Below are 15,765 nucleotides of genomic sequence, written 5' to 3'. Positions count from 1 at the left end.
TTAAAGTCTAGGTTTTAAAGGGAAGTGGTGAAGCACTTTAGCTGGAACCCTACGAGTAGTTGCAGATGACTGATTTAGATTATTATATCCTAGATCGTCAGATGTGGGTTTCCATCGAGATGCACCACATATTGAACAAGAAGAATCATGCTCATTTTCTTTCCAACATAACATACAGTCATTAGGACATGCATCAATTTTTTTGTACCCGAGACCTAAGCCACCACTAATCTTTTTGGCATGATAAAAAGACTTGGGCAAAGTTTCCCATTCTAGTAATGCTTCTTTTATCAATTCAAGAAGCATTATAACTGCTTTATCACTTAGTCCATTAAGGCACTTAATGTGAAATAAGCGAACAATGAAGAAAAATTTAATGAACCTTTTACATCCTGGGTATAACTCTTGCTCAGCATCTTCCAACGGTTTATAGAATGTCTGAGCATCATGATTAGAAACTTTATTACACTCACCCATCATGTCATCAGGACCACTGTCATGGTCACTAACATCATCATTAGGAATTCTAAAAACATCATGTAGCATGTCATGCATATTGCCTGTCTCATTTACTCCTTCGTTATTCACAGTTGTTTGCCTTTTCTTAAGCTCTCCATGGTAAATCCACTTGTTACTAAGATAATCAGTGCCTACTCCAAAACATATCATATGTTCATAAATAGTATCTCTATTGTGACGATATCTATTACTACATTTCTTACATGGACATTTTAATCTCCCATCATTAGTACTATTTTCAAATGCAAATTTCAAGAATTCAGAAACTCCTCCCAATTTGAATGCTGGACTTGCCCTAGACTCATGAATCCAACTCTTATCCATTATATAATTGAGAATTCTAGTAGACAATCCTGAATTGAATATGAATAAAATAATAAAATTATAATAGTTGAAAATAAAATAAGTAAAAATGGATATTTTTGACAAAAAAGTAATGTATCTAATCACTAAGTAGCATTCCATGTGTAATAATGAAACGAGTATTACAAACAAAATTGTAAGAGAACTAAATAAAAAAGAAAAATCGCAATAAAATTATAAATACTTTAAAATGTAAATAAATAAATAACAAGCTACACCAAGAAAATCAAAGAATATCAATAGCGCCATAAGTGAAATTCACATTATCTTTAGATGAGCCATTCAATTGAGCAACTAATTATAAAAGAATTAAACTAAAAGTTATGAAGTTTAGATCTTTGCCATAAAGTGAATTAACATCAAGTACTTTAACTTTTTTTATTCAGCAGATACAATTGCTAAATAAAATAGTATACTTTATAACTTTTTTGTTCATATTATGTTATTTGTCTAATGCTTATCTTGATTTTTTTTATCTAACATTATTTTAACAATTGTATAAGGAAAAAGGAATAGGTAATATTTTAATGCCGTTCATTTCAAAAGTCAGGCATAACGTTTTGATTCTATATGCAATATGAAATAAAGTTTAATGCCACTAGTTCATTTCAAAAGTCAGGCATTACTTATTAATACTAGTATGAAAATTATACATGCCCTATAAAGAAGATATATAAAGATTATTGCTTCTAAACAAAATTTATTAACAAAAACAAATCACTTACATATAAGAGTTGCTTTGAAGAATGCTCAATGTAGGACCAACTTCTTTATTAACACCACTTTAACTAGATAAACAATATAATTTCGTATCAATGAATTAACAATAAAGAAATGAGCATCAATTTAATTTAAGAGAAATAGGATCATCATAAAGAGTTATAATAAATTAATTATAGTAAAGAATTCAAGCTATTCCAAAACCTTCGAATGCTTTGATTATATATATATATATATATATTAGAGAGAGAGAGAGGGGTTGGAAAAATCTGAGGAGTCTGAGTCTTCCTTCAGATTTATATACAAAATGAGTTTTAAACTGTAGATTGTAGCGGAGCTGTAGCGCACAGTAATCTTTGGAACTCTCCACTGTAGACTGTAGCGGAGCTGCAGCATACAGTAATCTTTGGAACTCTCCACTGTAGACTGTAGCGGAGCTGCAGCATACAGTAATCTTTGGAACTCTCCACTGTAGACTATAGCGAACAGTAAATTCTGGAACAAAATTATATAGGCTTTAGAATACAAATATAATATGGGTGAAAAGACATGTGCGCTCTCACTTGTGTCCAGGGGACCACCCGAAGATACATACAATACGATTACAAAGGAAATGGAAAAATAATTACTTTTTTTTTAACATACAATTAAACTTTACATAGAAACAATAATTATTTGGAATGCTTTATTGAGGAGAAAATGCCGAAGCAATCATCTTCATTTTCGTCAGCAAGGGAGATGAACGGTTCAGCTTCTCCTGATGAGCTTGAAGAGGAAGTTGCCACGGACGGCTCAGATCTCGAAGCAAGGAGTTGTTTCATAACTTTGAAGTATTCTTCTCCTGTCTTTGCACTGGCTAATAAGGATTGGGCCTTGGATTTTTTAGAGAAGAATGTGCTTTGGGCTTTGATTATTTCTTTACTTGGGCCTAAGAGGCCTTTCGTAGTAAGTCACGTCCGAATAGTGGATTCGGATAATTTTGACTTTTGATCGAACTTTGACTACCATTTGACTTTGAAAGTTCTTTGTAAGACTAGTTGGGTTTCTTGAGTGTGGTATTGGAAATTCCACATCCAAACCCAAGGAAGGAAGAAATTTGTACAAAAACAGAGGAAATGAGGAAACATTTTCTCAGACTCGGAAGGAATGTAATGGGCTTTAAAAAGGTTCAAACAGTTTATGGCATTCGGAGTGAGAATGTCAGGACTTGGGCCAAAGTGATTCCACCAATTTTGGAACCAATTTGGAAGGCTTTGCACTGTTATTTTTGAATTAAAGAAAAATAACCATGAGTGGGATTTCTTTGGATTTTGTATAAAAAAATGTGTTGTACTAGGCCTGTTGATAGTCCCAGTAGGAGAAAAATAAACAGTGTTTTATCCGCATCTAAAAGTTGGCGGGAAAGGTTTGGTACTTGTGGAGCTTATCACCCCATTGTTTTGGACTCAGGACTTTAAGGATGGTAGTTATTGAATAAGCTGGTTCTGTATGGATTTCACTGAGGAAAAAATGTTTAAATTTTACAGATTCAGTGATCTAAAGAATGCTTTGGTAATAAGACTGGGATTTTGATAAATCCCAAGGTTTGAAAAACCAGCCTTTAGGGAAAATCTTTGAAACTGCTTGAAATGGATCAGAATGATAAAACTCATCTTCAATAGTTAAAACGTTTTGATGAAAGGTTTTATTAATCCAATCCGATGATTTTTGTGAAAGCTTTGATTGAGAAATCACAATTTGAGAAGATGAGCTTTCACGTGAAACAATTTCTTTAGAAGAAGAAGGTTTTATAATTTCTTTGGAAATATGATTTTCTTTCTCAAGAACTTGAGAAAGTGCTTTACATTTTGAAATGCCTTGTAGGGCTAGCATAAGTTCTCGGGACTTTGTAATGGATTCCATCCACTCCTTTACTTGTTCTTCAGAGGAGATGGCTTTGTATTGAGTTTCTTATTCTTCTTCGACCATTTCAATCCAGGATTTAATGGGCATGGCAGAAGAAAGTAGTTTTTCTTTAGAGGGAGTAGTCTGAGGTTCTTTGGGGGTCTTTATAGGCTCAGTGTCTTTGAGGACAGCTTTACCTTTGTCTCTTTTCTTTGGCGGCATTATCTGTTTTGGAGAAATTCTCGAGTTAGAAAATCAGGAGTAGAATTTGTATTACCTTTAATAAATTCAATATCAAAATCAAAAACACTTAAAATAGCTTGCCATCGTGCAAAAATTTGTTTAGATGCAATGTTTTGGACATTCTTTTCTAAAACATGTTTTGCAGCTTTGCAATCAATTCTAAGTAAAAATTTTTGATTTAGCAAATCACTTTGAAATTTAGAAATGCATAAAACAATTGAAAGAATTTCTTTTTTGATAGTAGAATAATTTTTCTGGCATTCATTCCAATGTGCAGAAACATATTGAACTATCTGTTCTTTATCATTTTCTTTTTGTTTTAATATACCTCCATATCCTAAATCAGATGCATCAGTTTCAACAACTTTAGGTAATGCAGGGTTTGCAAGATATAAACATGGAATGCTTTTGATAGAATTTTTTATGAGTTTAACAACTTTGGTATGTTCATCAGTCCAAGCAACAGGGTTTTTCTTTAATCTATCATGCAAAGGTTTGGACATCCTATTGATATTTGGACAGAAATCAAGAAAATAGTTCAGGCTTCCTAGAAATCTTTGTAATTGAGTTTTATCTAGGATTTTATTTGGGAATTTGTCTACAAAGACAAGAGAACACTCTATAGGAGTAATGGTTCCTTTGGAAATGTGATGACCTAGGAACCTGATTCTGGTTTGAAACAAGGAAACTTTGGAACTAGAAATAGTTAGTCCAGCTTTCCTAGTGGCCAAGTAAAAAGTCTTTAAATGTTTGAAATGTTGGTCGATGGTTTGAGAAAAAATCAAAACATCATCTATATAAACAATGCAAAACTCAGAGTAAGGGTTATAAATATCATTCATGATTCTTTGAAATTCTGAGGGTGCGTTTTTTAAACCAAAAGGCATGACAGTCCACTCGTACTGTCCAAAAGGAACAGTAAAAGCAGTTTTGTAACGGTCATTAGGATGGATTTGAATTTGCCAAAATCCCGACTTCATGTCAAATTTTGAAAATATGAAAGCAGAATGCAGTTTTTGAAGCAAATCATTTTTATTAGGTATTGGGTACCTAATCCATTTTAATGCTTTATTAAGAGGTTTATAATTAATAACCAGTCTCGGTCTTCCTCTTTCAATTTCAGAATTTTTGTTTACATAAAAAGCAGCACAAGACCATGGGGATCTAGATTTCACAATGAGTTCTTTAGACTCAAAATCTTTGATCTCATCTTTACAATGTTGTTCCAAATCCATGTTCATTTGAATTGGACAAGCTTTAGTGGGAATTTGTCTTTCATCAAAAGAATTTTCATAGGGTAAATCTACCAAGTGTTATTTTCTATTCCAAAAAGCAGAAGGTAGATCAGCACAAATTTCTTTTTCAATGAGGGTTTTGAAATCGGAGATTTTCCTTTTTATGAAATCACTTTGTAATTGGCTCTCAATTCTTTTTAAACTCAAATCCTTTTGTAAAAACATTAAATCATTTTGTCTTGATTTGAGAAGATTATTGATTTGATTCTGATAGACAGAACAAGCTTTAACAATATTCAAATTCCTTGTTTTTGGCTTTTCAATAAATGGGAAAACAATTTTTTTGTTTTTTGCTTTGAAAGATATACTATCGTAATTGACAGTATAGGGAGTAATAAAATTTATAAAAGGGGTTCCCAAAATGACAGCATGGTGTATGTCATTTGTAAGAACAAAAGAAGTTTTAAATTCAAAACCATTGTTATGAATTGAAGCTTCAACTTTAGAATTAACTTTAAGTTTTGAATTATTGGCGGCAGAAAGTCTTTCTTTTGTTTTCTCATGAAATCTTTTGGGGACAATGTCCTCCCTTAAGCAATTCAAATCGGCACCAGTGTCAAAAAGGGCAATGGCGTCAATTGTAAAATCATTAGAAAAAATTAAGGTGATTTTAATTAAATATTTTCTCATAGTGATTTGCTTTAAAACAAATAGAAAATCATTGGGTACAGACTCAATGTTTTCTAGATTTTGATCATTTTTATCATCATTATCAGAATTGGATTCATTATCCGAATTATCTTGTAATTGGTTTTGTAAAAGAACTTGGATAGTTTGAGAATCATTCTCTTGTTTTTCCTTTAACTCTCTTATCTCAAGTTTAATGTCTTTAATTTCTTTCTGAAGATCTTGGATACTGGGGTTGTCTTTTTTGTTTTCTTTTCTAAAATTTCAGTAAGATCATAAGAGCTCTTTTTAACAATTGGAATTTTAGAAGTCTCTGCTTTATTAAAATCCAGAGTTTTCAAAAGCTTATCAAGATACTCTTTTTGAAGATTTGGATCATAAATATGTTTTACGAGCTTAAGAAAGGTTTCTTGATCTTTAGTCAAAACATTGATTTTCTTTAAATAAGAATCTGTTTCAGAATCACTACTGCTAGATGTAGAGGTATCTGAGTCAATAAGCTCATCGACCTGAAGAGGGTCACTATCTCCCGACATGGAAGACTTAGAGTCAGATGACTCTATAAGAAGAGAGGCAACTTTGGAGAGGGTTTCTTCATCAAGGCCAAGCTCATGAAGCTTTTTGTTCATCCTGCAATATTTTGCAGTATGATCTTTTATTTCACATTTATGGTATATGACTTCTTTGTAATTAAAAGGGGTTTTTGGTTTAGCTCTAAGGCCTTTCTTTTTAGAGAAACTGGGTTTCTTATAAGGCCTCGGATGTTTTTTATAAGAAAGTTCTCTAAAATCTTGAAAGGGTTTTCTATGGCTTTTGGACTTATAATGCTTTTTGTAAGATCTTGAAGAACACTTACCATCACAGTCCTTGGAGGTGGAAGTTTTAAAGGGGTCATAATTGAATTGTTTACAGAAACTACCTAATTCTTGCTTAGACTTTGTAAGCTCCTATTTAAGTCGTTTCTGTAATTTTAAATCTTGACAGATCTTTAAACCTTCTTTGTTGACGAAACTGACTAATTCACCATAAGTGAGTTCATCATAAGGAATGCGGTTATCGTAAAGGGCTTTAATGAAATTCCTAACCTTTTCACCTGGAAGAGTAGGTAATCCTGCTAAGAATTTTTCTTTCCATGTTATATGATTTGCATCATCTCTGAGAAAGAGTCTGGTGAAGAAGGTGGTTTTGTAGCTTTGGAATTCACTAAGTTTCCTACACCTCAAATTATGTAGTAACTCAGCATTTTTGTCTCTAAAGTGATAAGGGTCACCTATGAAATGGAGGGATATGGTTAGAATCAGGGTAGCTACAACATCCTGAATTGGGTTATTAAACTCATCAAGAATGGGAGCTCCATTCTCATCAATTTGGATGGCATTAAGGATATCTAATTGTTGCTGCTTAGTGAGAAGATGATCCCACCAACCTTTAAGTTGACTTGTAAAACCCACAATGAGAATTTCTGCAATGGCTTTGTCAGAAGTTCTCGATTGGGTTTTATAAGTATTAGCTGCCATGGTCATCTGTTGCAACAATCCTAAGATGTTGTATTGAAACATACCATCAATATTCCACTCATAGATAAAGGATGCATTAAAACGTGATTGGTTTAATGCACTAGGCCTATTATCTATGGCCAAATCAGGTGGAGACTTGACAGTAGGAAGGGCTAATTCCCAATGGATTTTGTTGGCTTTAGGGGTAGGTTCTTCTTTAAAAGCTTCTAGATCGGAAGAGGCTATAGACATTTGGTCTTGTTCTAATACTCCAATCTTACTAGATTGGGGAGTATCAAGGGCTATTTGAACTTTGCTAGATGAGGAAGAAGCAGCTTCTATCCTATCTAGTTGTGAAATGCTTACATCGATTGCTTTTTCTTTGTAGAGAAGAAAGAGAAATTAATCTTGAGGATAAAGAACTATTCTATAAACAGAAAAATTTCCTTGAACCCTTCGGATTCCTGATTCCCAGAGAGAGAGAGAGAAAAAATGAAAATTAAGAGAGAGAGAGAGGGGTTGGAAAAATCTTAGGAGTCTGAGTCTTCCTTCAGATTATATATATATATATACAGTGAAATTCTTTTGTTCAGTAAATGTATTTCTTCAAATATGCAAACATGATCTCTAGATTAGATGTGAATTTCAGATTTTATAGAAAACACTTCTAGCAAGTAATTAATGGACTTCAATAATATAGCAAAAGGAACCACTGAATACTAGGAAAAAAAAAAGAAATCAGCATTTTGGCCCCTTTAAAAGACACTTCTTAATTCTTGTTTGCACCTTCAAATTATTGTCCTATTAGGCTTTTAAAAAAATTATGGATTAGCTGTCCACCAAGTAAGCAAGAAATTAAATTTTTTTTCCTGGCCAAGAATATGTCCAATCACCAATCATCACTCTAACAAGCCAGATCAACCTTTACACACCTCCCAACTGATTTATTTATATCATTAAATCACATGAGAAAATAGAGAAGAGTTTGTGACAATTAGACAATGGCACACTACATCTCTTCAAAAGTTCTCCAACCACACTTCTAGAAATAATGATGCAATTAAGATAAGAACCCCATATACTGCAATATCCTTTATATTACTTGTAGCGAGTACACAAGCCTATTTCTTCTATTCAAAGCTTTATATTCCCTTCTTATATGAACACTAACTTCTTGACCATAAAATTTTATTATTTGTTTTTAGCTTTTTACATTTGAAAAGTTTATTAGAATTCAATTCTGATTGTGTACTGGACTTGTGTAATCTAATTGTCAAATCATCTTTTCGATGGTGTCTACTTTACAGGTTCTCAATGTAGAAAAGACATATGGTAGAGAAATTAATACTTGGTCATTACAGGCATATAGTTCCAGAGAAGAAAAATGAAAATCACATAAAATTCAAACTGAAACTAGAAAATATTGAGTAAAATCACAATAATCCCAAAATGGAACTGAATAAAATATATGTTATCTTTTGCAGGATGCAACATGCTCAACCAAAGACCAACTATTTGGGATAATTTCATCTAATTTCAGTTTTTAAACTAGAACATCAAAATACTCTAATTCTTAATAATACCAAACAATCATGCTATATGAAACCAAGCAAAATTTGCATTAAGGGTTAACTAAGGACAAATAAAGGATATGTCTACTCAACACTATTATTATGGTCCAAGACCACTACGGTAATACTCAACAATACCACTGAAGATAACCCAGCATAAATCAAATATTATTTTAAATAACCCCCATATTTTCAATCCTTCCCTTTCCTTTTCCCTCTCATTGGAGAAAGAAGAAGAAGAGAAAATGAAGAAGAAAAGAATAATAATCATATGTAGGCACAATTAATTCACTAAAATTTGTTTTGTTTTACTATTATCTGAGAACTCATAGCAAAAATAAGTACTCCAAAGATAGAAAGAATTTTCGATAGCTTGTAAGAATTTCCAGAAAATATAAATTCAGCATAAAAAAGAAAAATAAAGTACAAATTTAAAGAAATTTAGTGTTTGAGACTGTTGCAGCTTACCGATTGTAGAATATAAAAACAAGATCTTGCTGTCAATTGCGGAATATCTATCAAAATCAACACCCAACAACAAATTTTAGCAATTAGAATAACAAACGTAGTGGACGATTAAAAAGAACAAAAAATAAAGGCAATAAACCATGACTTGATTACCTTACAGCGGAAGGACAAAACAATTGCTGGGTTTTTGTGAAAGGATGGAGGCGAGAAAGTAGAGTTGCCTTCAGGTTTGTAATAGACAAATTAAAATAAAAGGGTGAAATTCGATTGGGATAAGGAAAGAAAATAAGAGAAATCCATATTTGATTAGGTTTCAAAAAATTGATGGTCATGAAATTGGATTATAATACGGAGATAGAAGAATCAGTGCCCCAATTAGGGAAGAAGAGTGTTTTGGGGAAAACAATACGCATGAGTTGTGACATAATTAATTCAGATTAGTGACAGGGACGGTTGTATTTTTCTTAAAACAAATAAAATTAAATCTTTTTAATTTATTGTGACAGAAATTACAGATATTATCCTTAAAGGATTAAGTATTATGGCGCCAAACTAATGCGCAAACAATTTTCTTAAATATTAGTGACAAATGCTAACGTTTGTCCCAATATATCATAAATAGGGACAATTATTTTAATCTGTCACAAAATATTTGTCCCTAAAAGTAATTTTTTTGTAGTGAATTAACTTATAAAACTGTTGAGTCATTGATTTGCACTCAAAATTGGTTTCACTCAACTCTATTAGGAGAACGGATAATACAACCCACTTAGGAGGAAACTGAATTCTATGAAGTTATTTAAACAGGTAATATGTTACTACTATATTTTGATATGTTGTTTTGGTTATTTAACTCTTAACTAATCATTCTAATATTTTTGTTTAATTTGTTAATGTAGAATTTGGTAGGCCAATAGTAGCTCAACAAGAACAAGCAGCTAATGAGTAATTGGGATTTGGGAGTTGATTGATGTTTATTGCTTTTGTAGTTTTGTTAAAGTTTAAAAGACTTTTTGCTTATTTATTTTAATTTGAACTTGTTATTTGAACATGTTATGTGTTCTTGAACATACTTTGAGACATATTTTGATTTTTTGTTTGTTTACTTTTTATGTTTGCAGTAGATTTATTAATTTAAGGTTTTAAATTTTAAAAAAAAGCTCAGAATAGGTCCAATAGGCCCATAATCGAAATAATCGAACCGAATTGAATCGAATTATTTCAATTAATCGAGTATTTGATTATTTCGGTAATTTGATTAATCGCGATTATGATTTTAAAATAATCGTAATCGAACGATTATGAAAAATTTAGTAAAAAACCGAACCGAACCGAACTGTGCCCACCCCTACATAGTCTCCATTTCAAAAAATCTAATAATTATTCCCTCATCCACCTATATTATAAGCTTGTCCATAATCACTTGAGATCATTTCCTCATCTATAATTCATCAACTAACAGAGCAACGACAAGTCTCCAACCATTTTTCATGAGAACTCAAAACAAACTACATACCATTCACATAATCTATTGATGAAATGAAATAAACAACCCATACCTTCTGAGATGATGCTTGTGTACTTGACTTTCCAAGCACAAGCTTTACTATTTTTTTCAACTTCTTGACTTCTTTCTCTAAATCTTTTACTTTTTTTCAAATCAGTACATTGATGCTTGTTACCTCCCTGACTTGGAGAACCATACACATCCTTGCCTTTGATGCCTGCTCCCCAACCAATAACATGACCATGTGCTGGTTCTCCTGTCACTTCTCAATATATTTTCCATTCATCCACTGGTTAGATCTCCAACAGTTGATCTCATTGATTCCATTGTTTCCTATAATAAATACAAACATTTGTGTGAGTGCATATAGTAATGAAACCATGCAAATAAATTAAGAATATCCTGAAAATTTAATATTGAATACACACATGCATTTCCTTTGCCTTGTTGCTTGCCCATAAACCATTCTTCCTCACATGAAACAACTTGAATAAATCAAGGGGACTAAGTTCAGTACCTGTTTGTTGCTGCAACAAAGAATTGAAATTCAATAAGATCAAAATAAATAAACACCACTTTTGTTATGATCAAAGTCAAATATTTTCTCCTGCCATTTCTTTTCTATGCTTAGCCATCGGGACCGAACCTATAGTATGAATAAGTTTGGGCTTGGGTTGATTCCTCTTGTTCGTTGTGCTTGTTTTCTATGTATAAGTTAAAAAAAAAGCCTAAAATCAACTTGATTATTATGAACCCATAAAAAACAGCTCATGTATAAAGCATGTGAACAATATTTATAATCTCCTTATACTAATTTCATTTCTAATATATATATATAGACACAAAACATAGAGACACGCTCAATACATTCAAAAATCAGACTCAGAAACTTATAAGAGCATCAAAATTTATTTTTAGAATAGAAAATTAAATGAATGAACTCATTCATTAACTAAGAATTTATTCCAAATTGTAGAAATAATACTACCACTAATCTAAAAGATATGATCTAGTAGTAAAACTTGGTGATAGTGAGATGGATAAAATATCACAATCCTCTCATTTTCAAAGAAAGTTGAACTCAACCACCATGACATATAATAAAGAATATCAAAGCTTAAGAAAGAAAATGATAGAAAAATATTATGTTAATAATCATTATTAGTACCTTCCACCCCTCATCCATCCATTTGTCAACCATTTGTCTCCGTATTATTGGAGGCACATTTTCAGGAGCATGTGCGTAACGCTATCCAACATATGGATACTTCTTAAAAATGCTCCTCCTAAGCTCTGACATCCAATCCGGAAAACGGATTTTCATATGAAGTTCTACAACATCTTTAAGCTCCTTTTCTGTACATGTGTAAGAAAATTGTGCTTCCTTGAAACGAGCAAATAACGTTTCAAATTCTTCCCTTGGATATTCAGAATATTTAATATATGGTCCATTGATGCTGCTGTTGAAGATGACATCAATTTCACGTACAACTTTCGGTGTTATAATCCTTGCAATTTTTGAGAAAAAAGTATTAAGCAAGCCATTAGAACTAAAAGAATTAAATGTAAACTACATTAAGTTGATTTTACCTGCCATTATATATCTCTAAAGTCAGACCATGCCCTCGAGCAGCTCCTTTGGCCTTTCCTCGACCAGTTTTCTTCTTTTTACTACTTGAAGCTAATACAAAATCAAATAAGATGTAAATTAGCAAGTAATTTGAATTTAATCATGCATTAAAAATTAAATCATTACCTTCATCAGTAGTAGTAAAACATGAAGCTTCACCACCAATTACAGAAGCTGATTCAATATCCTTGTTATGTCTGCTAGCTTGAGACTTTCCTTTGCCAACAACTACGTCATTTGATCTTGTAATTTCAACCGTCTTTTGTTAGACAACCAAGGAGGTCAGCTAGAGTTTCAAAGCCTAGCAGCAAGCTTGTGGACTTTGTTTGACCATGCAAACCATGCCCATGCAAACCATGCAATCATTCTCCCACGTAACTCTTTCATGCGAGTTAGTTGGAACAAGAGCACGGGAGGAATTGATATTGGAGTAAAAGTCTACGTCCAAGTTGTTGCGGAAAAGTTAGTTATTTTTCTGTTTTGTTTTTATCTAGTTGTTAATAAGGATTTGATGTGGCTGGAGCCAAGATTTTGGGCTACAAGTTAGTAGTATCCTTTATGTTTTTCTGTATAAATAAGTAGCAACCAAGACGAATAAAGGGGGAAAAAAATTAGTTAAACAAATACTGGTTGTTCATACCATAAACTGAACAAATATTAGGCATTGCTTTTCTGTATTTGATCGGGACCTATCATTGGTATCAGAGACAGGAGTTTTGCAATGTCTACCAACAAAGAGAGAATTGAACGTGTCGAAAACGAACTTGGCGGAATGCAGAATGAGATACAACGATTAGGTCAGGGAATGAATGACAAATTTCACCACCTGGAGGCCATGATCAGCAAACTAGCTGAGACATTTAGCCAATCCCAAAGAACCCCAAGCCGGCACGATCAAACAGGCACGTTACGAACGAGTCAAGGAGAGAGTGCAGGGGAACGACAACCGATTCCTCCACGAGTTGCCAAACTTGATTTTCCTAAATATTCAGGAGATGACCCTACGGAGTGGGTCAACCGTGTCACACAATTTTTTGATTATCAAGAAACTAGTGAGGACCAGCGAGTTGTGCTAGCATCTTACCACCTTGAAGGAGAAGCCAACCAGTGGTGGCAATGGTTGCGCCGCGCCTACCAAGAAGATGGACAAACAGTAAAATGGAACACATTTGTCGAGGAGATGTGGGTGCGTTTCGGACCGACGGAATGTGAAGATTTTGACGAGGCCTTATCTCGTGTGCAACAAACTGGAACATTGCGAGATTATCAAAAGGAGTTTGAGAGGCTGGGCAACAAGGTTCACGGATGGACTCAGCGGGCGTTAGTAGGCACCTTCATGGGAGGACTCAAACCCGAGATTTCGGAGGAGATTCGCTTGTTTCGACCAAAAACTCTTAAGGAGGCCATCAGCCTAGCACGGATGAAAGATGAACAGATCGCGCGGCAGCGAAAATTAATCCGGCCAACATTTTCCAATCGGACAGCAACAACATCACCAATTGTCAATAAGAACTCACCGGCAACACCATTCAAGAAGCTTACTTGGGAGGAGATGCAACGTCGTCGAGCACAGGGTTTGTGCTTCAACTGCAATGAGAAATTCACGGCAGGTCATCGGTGTACTAAAGCTCAACTTCTAATCTTAGAAGCCGAGGAAGAATATGAGGAAACTCTCGAAGCGGCGCCAATTGAGGAAGCATCCTACGATCCCAAGATCACATTCTATGCCTTAACCGGCTGGACGGCACCACAAACGATGCGCGTTAAGGCGAAAATCGGGCCATATGAAATTATTGTGTTGATTGACAGTGGATCAACACATAATTTTATTAGCACCCGCCTAGCAAACTTGCTGAAACTCCCTATTATACCAACGGCTGCGTTTCCTGTCAAAGTTGCAAATGGTGAAAAATTGGCGTGTCAAGGGAAGTTTGAGAATATACAAATTCTAATCCAAGATATTCCATTTTTTCTAACGGTCTACGCACTGCCCATATCAGGATTAGATTTGGTATTGGGAATATAGTGGCTCGAAGAATTGGGAACAGTAGAATGCAACTGGAAATCTCTCACTATGAATTTCAATTGGAACAATAGGCCACGACATCTACAAGGGCTCAATCCTCAATCTCTACAAATGGCGACAATAGCGGAGATTAATAAGGAGATTAAACAGGGACACGAGGCATTTGCAATTTGCTTCCAATTACAATTGGAAGAGGTCACGGCACCAGCGGCAATGCAGGGGCTTTTACGAAATTACAGGGAGCTATTTCAGGAACCAACTCAACTTCCTCCTAAGCGCGAAATTGACCATTGTATCACACTTAAAGAGGGAACAGAGCCTATCAACGTCAGGCCCTATCGTTATGCACACTTCCAAAAAGAAGAAATAGAAAAACAGGTGCAGGAGATGCTTAATTCTGGATTAATAAGGCCCAGCACCAGTCCTTTCTCGTCGCCGGTATTACTTGTCAAAAAAAAAGATGGAAGCTGGAGGTTTTGCACAGATTACCGCGCCCTCAACGACGCCACCATCAAGGACCGGTTTCCAATTGCAACAGTCGACGATATGATCGACGAGCTCTACGGAGCCGCCTATTTTACGAAGCTCGACCTCCGTGCCGGTTACCACCAAGTTCGAGTCAATCCATCGGATATTCACAAGACCGCATTCCGTACCCACAATGGCCACTATGAATATCTAGTCATGCCATTCGGATTATGCAATGCGCCGTCAACCTTTCAGGCGATCATGAACTCCATTTTTCGGCCACATCTCAGGAAGTTTATTTTGGTTTTTTTTTATGACATACTGATTTACAGTCCGACTTGGGACAGTCATCTTGATCATGTGAAACAGGCAATGGAGATTCTCAAGCAACATAAGTTTTTTCTCAAATCCAGCAAATGCACATTCGGACAGCAGAAACTCGAGTACTTAGGGCATATTGTCATGTGTCACGGCGTCAAAGTAGACAACAAAAAAATTGCTGCCATGCTCTCTTGGCCCGCGCCACAAACCATAACAGAGCTGCGAGGATTTCTCGGATTAACCGGATATTACCGAAAGTTTGTGCAAGGATATGGCGTCATTGCTCGGCCCTTAACTAACTTACTAAAAAAAAATCAATTTGGCTGGAGTGATGAGGCAGAAGAAGCCTTTCGGAGACTCAAACAAGCAATGTCCAGCACCCCCACATTGGCTATGCCAAACTTCCAAGACACTTTTATTATCGAAGCAGATGCATCAGGAGACGGAATTGGGGCTATTCTGCAACAACAGGGCAGGCCAATTGCATTTATGAGCCATGCATTAGGGGTCTCAAAAAAATCTTGGTCTATTTACGCCAAGGAAATGCTGGCCATACTTGAAGCAATACGAATGTGGAGACCGTATATTTTGGGGCAGAAATTTATAATCCAAACTGACCAGCAGAGT

General features: G+C 34.6%; 1 protein-coding gene across 1 annotated transcript; it reads right to left on the bottom strand.

The window, feature by feature from the left end:
- On the bottom strand, nucleotides 1–843 carry LOC107175499 (uncharacterized). Its single transcript, XM_015526926.1, has one exon. The coding sequence runs from the start codon at nucleotides 841–843 to the stop codon at nucleotides 1–3; it is 843 nt and encodes a 280-aa protein (XP_015382412.1).
- Nucleotides 844–15,765: the final 14,922 nt, after the last annotated feature.

Source organism: Citrus sinensis, chromosome 7 (assembly GCF_022201045.2).
Source record: "Citrus sinensis cultivar Valencia sweet orange chromosome 7, DVS_A1.0, whole genome shotgun sequence".
NCBI classification, from domain to species: Eukaryota; Viridiplantae; Streptophyta; class Magnoliopsida; order Sapindales; family Rutaceae; genus Citrus; species Citrus sinensis.
Note: the sequence above shows the minus strand (reverse complement) of the source record. Positions and strands in the feature narration are given on the sequence as shown.

Bases quoted from the DNA above. Each gene is read 5' to 3' on its own strand.
- LOC107175499 (XM_015526926.1), bottom strand. From the start codon at position 843: ATGGATAAGAGTTGGATTCATGAGTCTAGGGCAAGTCCAGCATTCAAA.